Source organism: Balaenoptera borealis, assembly GCF_965194805.1.
Source record: "Balaenoptera borealis genome assembly, chromosome: 1".
NCBI classification, from domain to species: Eukaryota; Metazoa; Chordata; class Mammalia; order Artiodactyla; family Balaenopteridae; genus Balaenoptera; species Balaenoptera borealis.
The window spans coordinates 137,590,313-137,605,113 of record NC_138860.1 but is presented as its reverse complement, the minus strand read 5'-3'; the positions used below and the strand labels follow the sequence as shown (position 1 = coordinate 137,605,113).

Here is a 14,801-nt window from a genome sequence, read left to right as displayed (position 1 = left end):
GTTGGACAGTCAGGATAAGAATAATCCACTGTGAGACAAGGAGGACTCCAAGTACGGAGGGAAATAGAAGAGAACCTGGCTTTGACCTCCTTTAAAAGGAGATCAGGTGAATGAGGAGGCAAATTAGTTTTGAATATTGATTAGAATTAGGCTGTGATAGTTGTGCCATTAGACTTTAAATACCATGAGGGCAGGCATACGTCTAGCTTATTCATTGCAATTTTCCTCAGACTAGCACAGTGCTTGACTCATAGTTGACATTTAACTAACACCAGTAAATGAATAGATAACTGTTGATTCATATTCCTGGGTTTTTAAACATTTGTTTAGCATGCACAAAACACTTTCTACACTACCAAATGTAAAATAGATAGCTAGTGGGAAGCAGCCGCGTAGCACAGGGAGATCAGCTCGGTGCTTTGTGACCACCTAGAGGGGTGGTATAGGGAGGGTGGGAGGGAGATGCAAGAGGAGGATATATGGGGATATATGTATATTTATAGCTGATTCACTTTGTTATACAGCAGAAACTAACACACCATTGTAAAGCAATTATAGTCCAATAAAGATGTTTAAAAAAAAAGTAAAGTTTAATTAAAAAAAAGTAACAGTAAAAAAAAAAACACTTTCTAGTTGTGCGCAAGAGGTTTAGATAAAGAGGCTAACACATAAAAAAATATATTCAGAGAAAACTCTAATTCGAAAAGATACATGCACTTCAATGTTCATAGCAGCACTCTTTACAATAGCCAAGACATGGAAGCAACCTAAATGTCCAGTGACAGGTGAATAAAGAAAATGTGGTATATGTATATACATACACACACACACACACACACACAAACACAATGGAATACTACTCAGCCATAAAAAAGAATGAAATAATGCCGTTTGCAGCAACATGGATAGACCTAGAGATTATCATACTAAGTGAAGTAAGTCAGACAGAAAAAGACAAATATCATATGATATCACTTATTTTTGGAATCTAAAAAATGTGATAAAAATGAACTTGCTTACAAAACAGAAATTGACTCACAGACATATAAAACAAACTTATGGTTACCAAAGGGGATTGGAGGGGGAGATAAATTAGGAGTTTGGGATTAAAATATACATACTACTATGTATAAAATAGATAAACAACAAGGGCCTACTGTATAGCACAGGGATATATACTCAATATCTTGTAATAACCTATACTGGAAAAGAATCTGAAAAAGAATATATGTATATATGTATATCTGAATCACTTGAAACTAACTCAACATTGTAAATTAGCTATATCTCAATTTAAAAAAATGAACAAACAAAAACAAACAAAAAATAAATTATGGCCTTTACCCTCTAAGAGCATAAAATATTTTGTGTGGCACATACAGACAAGAAAGGAATTGTAAATCTGATGCTGAAACTTTCTCAGAAAGTGTACTATCATGCCAGTGACGACTTACTGTATATGTATAGAAAAAAAAGATTCTCCAAATGCAAAATAAATTTAAAAAGTTAATTAAAATAATTTAAAAACTGATTAAGGCAGAGAAAATTAAAATTGCATGAAGCTTTTTAGAATTATGATTATGTTCGATTATGTTAGTAACAAGTGTGCAAATTTCAAGCAATAACCCAGGCTTACCAAGGAAAATAGGGAATCATATTCTTAGCACATAGTACCTACTCAGTAAGTGTATCTTTGAAGAGTGTATGAATGAGTAGAAGTAATAAAAGTAAAGAGAAGGAGCAAAAAGATCAGGTTTCTTTAAGAGGTATTCATGGTGCCACAGCTGGCAGTGGGGAAAGAAGATACAGATTGAGAGAGAGGCTAGGAGATGCAGATTGGGAGTCACTTAGAGTCCATTTCTAGAATGGGTTCTTTCAATAGCCACGAAAAGCATGAAACCTTCTGCTGTGCCTCGATGGTAGTTACTGCCCCCCCACCCCGCCCCACTGCCTTGCCCCAGTGGTGGCATGGAGGACTAATCACTGCAAGAGTCAGCTTTAGGAAATGACTGAAGATGGGCCAAGCTGCAAGCCCCAAGAAGCCGAGAAACAGCAAAGTCAAGAATGTAAACATTGCGAGCTTTGGAAAGAGCACTGATTAATCAAAAGGGTTATAAACTATAAAATCAATTTGAAAATTTCAGATTTTGTAACTGATGTTACAGCTCGTCATCCTGCTGATTCGCGGGTTCCGCATCAGCAGATTCAATCAACCACAGGTTGAAAATATTTGGAAAAAAATCAGAAAGTTACAAAAAGCAAAACTTGAATTTGCTGCATGCTATCAACTACTTACACTATTTACGCAGCATCTACATTGTATTTAAAACTATTTACATAGTATTTACATTGTACTAGGTATCATAAGTAATGTAGAGATGATTTAAAGTATACAGGAGGATGTACATAGGTTATATGCAAATACTACAGCATTTTATATAAGGGACTTGAGCATCTGCAGATTTTGGTATTGTGTGGGGTCCTGGAACCCAATCCCCTGTGCATACTGAGGGACGACTGTGTTCTATTAAAGGTTCTGGTTCCAGGGGAGTTGGGAGTAATCACATTCCATTTTGTTTCAACCACTGAATACAGCTTTAATCCTGGATGGAATGCGTGGATTGCTATTTGAGGACTCTGAAAAGTAAATATTAGTGCGCAGATTGGGGAAGAATACTCAATTGTTAAAAAAGAAACAACCTAACTAAAAAATGGGCAAGAATCTTGAACAGATACATTACCAAAAAGGATATAGTGATGGCAGATAAGCACACAAAAAGATAATCACATTAACCATTAGGGAAATATAAACTAAAATCAGCATGAGATACCACTACACATCTATTAACATGGCTAAAGTAAAAAATAATGAAAAGAGATGCTGGTGAGTCTGGAGCAACTGGGAACTCTCATAGAGTGCTGATGGAAATGCAAAGTGATGCAACCATTCTGGAAGACAGATTGACATTTTGTTGTAAAGATGAATGTACACTTTCGTATGAGCCTGCAGTCCTACTCCTGGGTATTTACAATAGGGGAATGACAGCATATATTTATAGAAAGACCTGTACATGGATGTTTGTAACAGGTCTATTCGTAATTGTCCCAAACTGGAAACAGCTCAGCGTTCTTCAATGGATGAACAAACTGTGGTACATCCATACAGCAGAATACTATTTGGCAATAAAAAGGAACGAGCTATTAATAAATGTAACAAAATTATAGTGATGGAGAGTAGATTAGGGCTTGCCATCTTTTAGGAGTGGAGGAGAATATGACTATAAAGGTACAGCACAAGAGAGATTTTTGGGGGTGACAGAACTGTTCTGTATCTTGATTGTAGTAGTGGTTACATGAAGCTATACGTGTGTTAAATTTCATAGAACAGTGCACCGAAAATGTTAATCATATTGTATGATACATTTAAAAATAAAAGAAATAAAAGAGTAGCCAAGGGAACTTTACAAAAATATATATTTTATTTAAAAGTGTTTGCTACAAAGCTCAGCATGCTTATATAAATATGTCTCTAGTCTTGAATTTTACATATGCTAATATTACAGTGTTAATGATATGAAATATTTATATGAAATTAAGTTTGAGTTACTTCTTAACACTAGTCGCTCTTGGTAGATAAAATTCTATTTTCTTAATTATGAGTCAAAAAGCCATCATTGTTAATGGTACTGAATTTAAAAAGTTTAATATGAATAGATTTAAAATTAACAAAATGTGTAATAAGTAAACAAATCTTGAAATTAAGTGAGCCAATCTTGATCTAACCCACTATTTTGGAAATATTTTCCATATTGATATGTATTCTGTACCCTTTTTAGACTCATGCAATTAAAATATTAATTTAGGAAAATTTTGTTTAGCTTGCAATTGTATACTTAAACACAAAATGGATCCCTGAAAATTATTCTCTTTTTAAGAGCAGTGGAATGAATTTGACTTAATTTTCATGTGTGCTGTACTCTTTCTATGATCTCTGTAGTATCTAGTATCATAATTAATTGGTCTTACAGAGATAATTATTTACATTTAAAATTTTAAACTGTAGATTAATACTATACCATTTTTTCTTACATATTTCATAGAAGACTGCTGACAGGGTGGAAAGTAACAAAAAGATGAAAGCTCATTTTAGAGAAAGAGGTTTCCCCAAATGTGCCTTTGTTTTTAACATATATGTCCTTTGTTTTTAACATATATGTCCTTAATATAGTATTCATTTGAAATCACCCTTTAAGGTAATTTGCTGACAGGCTAGTATTATCTTTGGGAACTGGAGTACCCTCTTTTGATGCAGATTTTAAAACACCAAGGGAAGAGTTTCTCTCCTTGGTATCTGGCATATAGGTATCTGACTCATCCTTGCTAATATATCTTGATGTTAACAATGACCTGGGAAACAAAGAGAGGAGCGTCCGTAGTTTTTTTTGTCTATGCAGTCTGCCTTCATAGAATGTGCCCTTGTGAAAGAAGCACCTAATTACTCTGCCAAAACCAGAAAGCAGTGTGAAGAGAGGGCATAACAAGTCTGTCCTGCCTGTATACCACCTAATGAACAGAGATTGCAATGCATAGGTATTCTGCTTTTGCATTGCAGTGAGGATATTAATAATAATGATAATAATAATTTTTTAAAGAACAAAGAAATGCTAGTTAAAATGGCAAAACATAGCCAAACGGCTATGCTTTAGGAAGTTCATTTTGGAATCCTGTGTAAGATCAAGTATAAGAAGTTAGGATATTGACTGGACTAGCTTTCAAGACAGTAAGAAAAATCTGAGACTAACAGGAGAACATGATTTGGGGCACTACCTTAATTTTCTATTCATATTTTCCATCAATAAATACTAATCAATCAAGATGCAATCTCAGGCTCTGGAGATACAAAGATAAGTAAAATATTGATAGCTTAGGTCCTTAGAGAGCTCATAGGTTAGTTCAGGAGACAAATGAAAATATTTACTATAGTATACTATGAAACATTCTGAGAGATGAATCCAGTGCTGGTGGAGTACATTAGGCCATTGTGTGGGCTTCTGCTTTTACTCTGAGTGTAATGTGGAGCCACTGGAGGGTTTTTCTTTCTTGAATAGGACAGTCTCTGAGAACCTTATGATACCATGCTCAAGCATTTAGAGTACAGGCTTCCCACTTCCTCCCTAGGATTCAGGTGACACTGAAGGTGGTTAAGGCTAAAACTGATCTTTCTGGAACATCAGTTTACTAATGATGAGTTATTAATTGTATCATATGGATAAAAGTGAAGCCTTCATATCATTGTATAAAAATAACATGCTAGATAACTTCAGACTCAAGGCATTTAGTACTTGTGAACATATACTTCTAGTGACATGACTAGACCACCCTAGGAGCCTGCATTCCCTCTTCTGTCTCATTAGGTATCTTCTGTTACAAAAAGCTTGGTGTAAGATCAACTCCTTAAATGCCATGCAATTTTGTGTCTTGATATTCTCATTTGAAAATGGGCAAAATAATGTGCATTCGGTCTACAAAATTTATTGAGTATCCACTCTGTGCCAAACTCTGGTCCATGTTCTAGAAATGAACAAGACTCAACCCAGCCCTAAAGGACCTCATGGTTTAATACTAGGGGGAAGTCCAACAAGCATTTCAATAGCACTTGTCTGATATGTTTGTAATGAAAACCAAATGAAACAATTTATTAAAAATGCTTACAATAATATCTGGCATCCTGGAGGTAAGCAATAAATGTAAATTCCTTCTTTTTAACCTCTTAATTCTTAAGAGTGGTCAGCTAATTGTTCTTCTCCAAGATGGCTAGACAACTATTAATATTTTCATTCAGTTGAATGTTGTCTTTTCTTCAATTATATTAGAATAATTCTCTAGTTCCATTTCTGCTAACTGAAATAGAGAAATTGGGATGAGTTGTCATCTGTGGTGAGTAAGGTATTCTGTTGAAAGAGGCAACAGTTGTTTCTTGCTGTTCTGTATTTACTTACTACCTTGTCTGACTGAAGGAAGAGCTTGTGTATTTTCTACTCAATTGAGCAGAGCCTAATGGCGGTGCTCAGATGGTGTGTTGTTTTAAAAAAAGAGAACTGAATAATGATATAAATAAAGATACAATCCACAGTAATTTAACTGTTAATATTGACAGTCTTAAATCTGTTCCTCTTTAAAAAGAAACTTCTGAATAAACTCTGTCTTTTCAAATCTCTAGCTTTGTATTTACAGTAAATGTGAGCCATGTTATATTGTACTTAATATTGTTATGTATAATATTATTGCACAGAATCAGTAGTTTTGTGCCTTTAAAATACTTTAGTTTTATAAGAACAGTTAGTTAAAAATTAGTCACTCAGTTCAGAGGAAATATATTCCAAGTTAACTTTTAAAGTCTGAAAGATATTGAATATAAAAAGAGTACAATTATTTTCATTTAAAATAAATTGATTACAAAGCTGTTACCTTTAAAAAACATTTTAACAATATTATAATACTTGCACTGTAAGTTTATCATTTTGTTTGGTTGAAATTAATTTGCTTTCCATTTCAATTTAATGAAAAATCAACGTTTTGATTTGTCCATAATATTTACACATAATACATTATTGACTGTTGTTGACCATACAACTCTATTCAGATCCTTGAATGATACTTTATGATGATACTTCTTGATTCTTGTTGCTTTGACAGGATGTGGATACCAGGAATTTCATTATTTAAAATTGAGACCTAGCTGTAATTGGAATTCTCAAGTAATTCCCAAGGTGAATTATCTGCGCATTAATTAATTGACTCAGTTACTCATTTCTGCCTTTGAGGAGAAACAGCTAAGCATTACGTGTGGACGGGAGGGTTTTCACTGTGGTTCTTTAGCTCCTTCTGAGGCACTCAGAAGGGCACAGTAACTCTATTTGCTTTCTTCTTGGCTTTTTCTCCTGTTCTCTGGCTCTCTCTCTCAAAACAGTGTATTCTTTGCTAAACTATTTGCTTTTACTGTGCTTTTGTTTTACATTTTCTTAGATACCATCTCCTGTTTTTTACCGTCTATATTCATCTTTTAAAAAAAATATTTATTTATTTATTTATGGCTGTGTTGGGTCTTCGTTTCTGTGCGAGGGCTTTCTCTAGTTGCGGTGAACGGGGGCCACTCTTCATCGTGGTGCGCGGGCCTCTCACTATCGCGGCCTCTCTTGTTGCGGAGCGTAGGCTCAGCAATTGTGGCTCACGGGCCTAGTTGCTCCGCGGCATGTGGGATCTTCCCAGACCAGGGCTCGAACCCGTGTCCCCTGCATTGGCAGGCAGATTCTCAACCACCGTGCCACCAGGGAAGCCCTATATTCATCTTTGATTTCAATATTTAACACAGTATCAAGTTTTTCTATAGCATTTTGACTCTAGAAACAAACTTTTGTGCATATATCTGTAAACGTGCATTTCCTTTTCTCAGAGGTAACTAATTCAGACTTTAAAACAGTCTGGTTATCTTTTAAGTTTTGTATTTCAATTAGCTGTCTTTGGTATTCCTAAATGTTATTTAGAGTAGGTAGAATTAACCGACTTTACATATTTTTGAGAATTATAATTCTTAGGATGATTCTCAAAATTTCTTTAACTGGGACATTGGCTGTCATAGTAGGCAAAGAGAGAATAATGTGAAGTGTCACATAATGTCACGTAAGTTGACAGTAAGAATTAGAAAGTAATTATAATTGTATCGCTATGCTGCTTTAGGTAAGTTTATGTCAACATTTCCTTATCTGAATCCCAGTTCACATACAGCTAAATCTGGGTTGTGAAATTTGCTGTAATTTTGAGAGGGGTAAAAATCCCTAAAATGCTTATTGTGTTTTGGCAGTCTTAAAAAGTGAATAAGAGAAAGACTTCAAATGGCTATTTCATTTTTTTGCAAATAAGTCACTCTGAATATTGGCAGGTTCACATGTTCTCACATTCCAGTTTTATATCCCATTATTGTTGGAAGAAAGTCCTAGCTTTGTTTTCATAATGCAGTAAATAATAGATAGCTTTAACTATATTTTCTCTCACGACATTACTAACAATTTATTCTCAAATAGAGCAGTTAAAATATCTTCAAATATATAAAGTGCGTGTGCTAGGGCTTTGCTGGACAAAATGACTCTGTTGACCTCTCTTATTGTATAATGTAAGAACATTCAATTGGGAATCAGAAAGCCTTGGTTTTAGCTTTTGCTCTAATGTCAACTACAAATAGGACTTTGGACAAGTCACTGAAGTTCTCTAGGTCTGTTTCCTTGTCTTTAAAATGAGGAGCCAAACAAGGTGATTACTGGGATTCACTCAAACTTTAAAATTCCATGACTTTGCTTTTGTTCGTAATATATTTTAGGGTACTATTGCAATACTTATATCCTTCCAAGGCAATACCTGTAAACTCGGAGTTTAAATCCTTCCTATTAAGTTTAAACCATTTCCCCCAAGGGCTAGAGTGGGGTTTATTTTTTCCTATACACAGGTCATCGTCTGCTCTTATTCAGCCCTTTAGATATTCAGCCAGAGTATATGACATATATAAATGATTTTATAAACGTGGAAGTTCTCACGCCTTAGAGGAAAAAATGAATTTCTTGCTTTTTCACTGAAGTCTTACTGTGAATCATTCCTGAACTGTCACTCTCATTGACTAGCCCCAGTTCTGTTTTGCCAAATTTGTGTGAGATCAGGCTGGCCCTAGTAGTAGACATTGCAGGTACAGAATTTCACGACATCTGTACACTTCAAGCACTAAAATATTCTTTTTACTTCTTTTAAAGTGTAGAAGCTGCATGCCAGTATATCTAAATGAAACTTCAGGTTACAATGATCTGCTTTGGAACTTGAGACATAGTTTTGGACTCCCCTGCCCATATGTCTCACTGGCATGCCCTTGTGAACCAAGTACACACATGCTAGCAAGTAAAGATACCCACACACAGACACTGTTGTGCACATCTACCTGCACGTGCATGCGTGCACACACACATGCATGATGCTTGACTTTGGACCCTGCAGGTGAAACGGGGAGCGTTCATCTCTCCTGGTTGTTACCTCCATTTCCATTCTAGGGAACTTTGACTTTCAGAAGTGACTTTACATCTAACAGAGAGTGGCTGCTGTGGGCACCTCAGGGACAATGAAGTTAAGCAGAAGAATGAGGGCAATTTTTATTGGATTAAAGATTAGTCTTTAAATTCCTTAGGGGAATGAACCAAATCTAATGTTTTCCTGTTAGCTGACACTTTCTATATGGATGCGGTTTTGGATCTTCTGGAAGGGAGAGAGAAAAAAAAAACTTCAGCAAATCAGCTCTTTCATTCAGAAATGGAATTTGGGGGGCTGTTTTAGCTAGGCTTTTTGACAATCCCTGATTTAATGTTTTCACTGATGATGAGAGTGGGTTCACAAGTGTTGTGAAAATCTGGGCAATGGAGGGTGTTGTTGAGGGGGAAACAGAGTGCAGTTGTTTAAATAGTCCTGGGCCAATAAGCATTTGGTAGGTGGAGTTACTGTTGTGTGCATTACAGAGAAAGATAATTCTGAATGAAGACTTTAAACATCGCACGTGCTGGATGGGCTCTGGTTCTGCGCTTTGTGCAAACAAAAATAGGTGACTGGGTTTTGCTTACTATCCATTAGTGGATGCAGCATGTTTGAAAAGATTTAAAAAAAAAAATACATGCAAAGGATTTATCAGAAGCCCTCATGAATATTTCATGAGTTGGTATATTCAGCTGAATGAATTCAGCGAGTGTCAGTGTGTAGCTTGCAGACAGACCTCATCCACAAGGAGGCTACTGACATAGGAAGCACTTTGGCGCATTTTCAGAGGCAAAGCCAGGCTGATAAAGCTCCTTGTGACAGCCTGACTTGCCATTCTTCGATTATGCCGCTCTTGCTCTAAGCAGCTCCTACACTGGAGCCACAGCTTCCTAAATTAAACTGGGAACAGTTTGCAGACTTACCAGCCTCCTAACCTGCAGCTGTGTCTCTGCTATGTTTGAGGTTTTTGTTTCGGATGGTGAAAGCCAGCACTCCATATAAGAAATGACAGCAAAAGATTCTTCAAAAGAACTTACTGCTTCTGAATCTGAGGTTTGCATAAAGACTTTCAAGGAGCAAATGCACTTAGAACTTGAGCTTCCGAGGCTACCGGGAAACAGACCTACATCTCCTAAAATTTCTCCACGCAGTTCGCCAAGGAACTCACCATGCTTTTTCAGAAAGTTGCTGGTGAATAAAAGCATTCGGCAGCGTCGTCGCTTCACTGTGGCTCATACGTGGTAAGATGGGACTTGGAGGTGTCTGGAGTGGTTTTCATTAGCAACAGTGATTTAGAAATGTAGCAAATAGGACATTTGAATTTTGTTCATAATACAGAACACATGTGTGAGATGACTGGCGAGCAGGTCAGCTGAAGAATACATAGTGCTCTGTGCGTTAATGTCACTGTGCCACTAGCTGTTTCCAGATGAAATAAGCCTCTCACTGTAGAGAGTCTTTAAAATTACTGCTTTAAAAAAAAACACCTAGCTAATTCGAGGGCAACCAAGTATTGAAGGAGTTATAAAAATTCAGTTTTTTGTTTAATCTCTGTTGAGGTGATTGCTGACTTTTTTGTGTGTATCTTGAGGTTGTTGTTGATGATGTTTTTTAATAGTATATTTTTGGTACAAGGATAAGTGATTCAATCTTCGTTTGGATTTATTTCTTGAGACAATGTATAAAGTCAAACTTAATTTACAGCATTGCCATTTTTGTAGTATGTAAACTAGTGGTTTTGATTTATTGCCTCTATCTTTACACTACTTAAGGAAAGGGAAAACTAAGTTTCCACTTCTGAAATTACATGGTTAATTAATTTTATTTGTGATTCAAATTGCTATTATCTTTAAGAGATTCTTGTTGTAAAGAAGCGACATAAAATTTATAGATAATAATAAATAAATTCCCAATTTACTTGGGAATGCCCAAGTAAATTCCAGAACCCTCTGTAAAAACTGTATTGAGGCTGCCACCTTTAATATATATGTTATGTACAATAGAGTAGCTTCCTTAAACCAGTATAATAACCGAATACAAGGAAAAGCACAAAAGAAATTTTAAAACTTTAATTGTAAAAGCTAGACCTTTTCAGATTTCTTTGAAGGTTATATTTTCTTTCAGATTAATATACCTTTCAAAATTGGGTACCTATAATTTTTATTTACCAGGGACCATAGCAGTGCAGGGAGCTATTACCTCTTAAAGACATTTCTAGCACAGGGATTTTGACTGCATACTAGATTGCCAACCAACATTATAAACTGAGGATATGTGGTTTTCAAAAATTAATATTTACTTGAATTCTGTTTTTTTACTCGTCTGAAATGTTTGTCTGCCTAATCTACTGCACAGTATATTGGCAAATTCTAGTTACCCCTGGAAATATGTAACTTGCCTTTGATGGGCACCACATGTTAAAGCCAGTATACATACTTTACCTAGCTAAAAATGATATGGTTATTTTTGTTTTCTGACAATGCACTGTTGTTCCCATAATTGCTTTATTGGGGAACTTTTTTGGTCATCTTTTTGATGAGTTAAATCTTACTTAATTGTAATCTCATATTTGTAGAGTCCACGTGATTAGTTTTTCAAAACCTACCAGTGGTAGCATTTAATAAATAGAAGGTTTATATATAAGTATGTACTGATTTGAGGAAGTCTTGTGTCTCATGATTTACCCCACCCCTAATGTGTGTGTACTTGCACATAGTTTGCTAAGTAGTATAACTGAATAGGAGAAGGTATATGAGTATATTGTTAATTAGTTCTCATAAAAGGAATAAAGGTGAGAAAACATATAATTAGATAATAGACTCATATGTTTTACTAGTTGGGTTAATAATTTGAAAAGAAGGATACTTAATTTTAATTAACTGATTTTCAGATAGTGGTAAATCTTCATAAAACCTTGGTAATATTTCCTTATTGAAGAGTTCCTGAATATAATAACATGACCTTTCTTTTACTTAGAATAGATTTTTGATGTGCTAGGAAGGTAGAGCTATAAATACTTAATTTTTTCTTTTCAAAAGAACCCAAATTTTAAAATGACTAAAGAGCCAGTTTCACTCCTGCATTATACAAATTTTCTTGCAGCAAATTACACAAAGAACAATTAAATGGTATTTGAGGTTACTTATGCTATTAAAGTGATCTTTTTCGAGCTAAGTTAAAAAAATTTTCTGCAAATTGCTAAAAAACAAAACACATGACTTTGGTATGATGTACCATAATATAGGTTTAAAGAATCCACTAACCATCAAACTTATAAAATAACTTTAATTATGACCATGATTCATTTTCACCCGTTTTTACCTACCAACTCACACACTCCTCTTCTTCTGTTTCTTAGAAAAGTTGTATCACAGTTTGTTTTAACTCCTAAGTCTATATTTATATTTATTTCTATTGTTTTATCTGAGTGCATGTTTAATATTTTCAAATGTATTTTCATGAAACATTCAATGAAAATTTCTTTTCATAAAATACACACATATGTATTTGAATGACTTTTTCAGTAATCCTAAAAATTATGTGCTCCTTTTTTTAAGCATCATATGTAATTTACACGAGGAAATAAGAGCATAAGTACTTTATTTTTGCCTCTTTGTCATGATGAAATGTAACCATTCTTTCACGATCAACAATTGGTATTTTCCAAACCTTGCATTTAAGTTAGAAATTCCAAGATATGCACTTAGAAGTCTCCAAAAACATGTTATTACTTTACAGTAGACAGTAGATGTCTTTTAAGAAGACTGGATTGTTTTGATTCCAGCCTTGAAATTAAAGTAATTTTCATGATGAAGCTAAACAATGCAGAGGATGCAGTTTATATCTAAACCCACTGAACAATTTTTTTATCTTCAGTTATTTGTAGATTTCATATTTTGGTCAGATGAATGTGTAGTTCTGGTTTTGAAAACCCAAGTTATGAAGTGTGGATTAATGGCAGAAGATTTAAGAAACACTTGTGAAATACTGACTCTGGGATTATTTTTAAAATCTCTGACAAATAGTAAATATTCAATGTGTTGTCACTAATCAGAGTATTTACGCAATCCTAAATCTGGAAGGAATTTGGGTGATTATCTCATTGCTTCCTTTTACCCTTGGGCAGGACCACAATTACTCCATCTTTGACATATGGGAATCTGGCCTATTTTTAAGACTCTGGAGAAAGCAGTTCTATAACCTCACTTAGTACACAGTCTTACTACTTCATAGTCCAGGTATTGAATTATATATGTATAATATATATATATATATATATATATATATAAAATTTTTTTGGTCTTCAATGGATATAAAGAAAAAATTTATAAGAACTTACATGAAAATAAAGATCATTATTAACCAGTCCCAGGATTTCTTTTTTCACTCAACATGTATAATTGAGCACTGCTGTGAGCAAGAAAAGTAAAAAATGCTGATTTGATCTGCATGGATTCCAACACCTACTATACTCTAGGTTCTTTACTAGAATGTTCACATGTATTATCTCATTTAAGTTTCATTTGGGAGATAAGAATACTCTAAATGTGTGTTCTTTTCAATGTTGCTCGCTGCAGATATAAAAATGTTCTGAGTTGCTTTAGCTTCTTCCAAGTATTTCTACTCCATTAATCATTATTTTGACTCTGTACCATTATCCCAAATTTCTAAACTCTTCTTTGAATTCTGAAACCAAGAAGTGGACACCAAACGCCATGTCAGTTGAAATGAGACAATATAGATAAAAAACATATCCTACACTGCAAAGTGTCAGTGGAATGTCGAGCATTGATGAGTGGGGAAATTAATGCCACAGTCCTTAAGGTCGCCATATTATTGATCCCTAGCCCCAAATCAGGGGTGACAACTCCTGAGACATAAGCTTATCCTCCTTGTCTTATGGGGCCTGCTCGTTCTTGACTGGCACTTGCCACATGGTGTCCAGCTTTGTCAACCTTCTCTCCCTTGCTCACGTTCCAACCTCAGTCATCAGTTCTCCTCCATTATCAGCAGCATGATGCTCTGTGACGGAAGCTACTGGTGATGGTCCTGAGTACATCCCAGGCCTACCACACTGCTCTTGAAGAGCAGATGGATTGGTGAGCACCACTCTGTCTGTCTGTCTGTCCCTGCTTGCGCATGGCATATGCTTCACAGAGGACAATATGCTTTCAGAGTTAGTATTAGAAAGGAGACTTAGGTTTTTCTTCCTTTTCCCCATTTAGTTCTACCTGTACCTTGGAAATATTTCCTCATTTTATCAAAGGTTCATGAAATGTGCACTTTTGTGCCTCATATTTGACCACAAAGGTATTAAAAGGCATAGTTCATACTCTAAAGGAACTTACCCCTGACAAGACAAAGCTAGAATAACTGGAGAAGAGTAAAATGAAAGTGATGAATAGTATATGCTTAACCTTTCTCTGAACCTTTAAGCACATTTACTGTCTTATACAATTTAGTCCTAGTTTGTTAGCTAAATCTACTAAATCTGTGCATTGTGTTATTCTTAAATTTCCTTGAATTATTTCCTAGCAGTATTGGACATTTTTTTGAGAAATATCTGTCTTTAAATATTTACTGATTCAACATTTGATTGAACAAAACATTTGTTGAGAGCCTACTATGCTCTGGGCCCTACTCTGGGAGATACAAAATGAGAAAGATAGAGCCCTTGGCTTCAAAGAACGCATATACCCCCGGAAGACAAACTTATGCATTAATAATTAATCGATGGT

The 14,801-nt window shown here is 35.1% G+C and overlaps 1 protein-coding gene across 3 annotated transcripts in view; it reads left to right on the top strand.

The window, feature by feature from the left end:
* The window catches only part of PDE4B (phosphodiesterase 4B), a 592,331-nt gene that overhangs the window by 184,958 nt on the left and 392,572 nt on the right, over window positions 1-14,801 (top strand). Inside the window, exon 1 of one of the 3 annotated variants that reach the window (XM_082357191.1) lies at window positions 9,386-10,304. The exons of the other annotated variants lie outside the window; for them this stretch is intronic. Within the exon in view, the coding sequence (XP_082213317.1) occupies window positions 10,069-10,304 (236 nt within the window). The 5' untranslated portion in view covers window positions 9,386-10,068. Of the gene's footprint in view, window positions 1-9,385; window positions 10,305-14,801 lie in introns of those variants that run through there. 3 annotated transcript variants of the gene reach the window in all.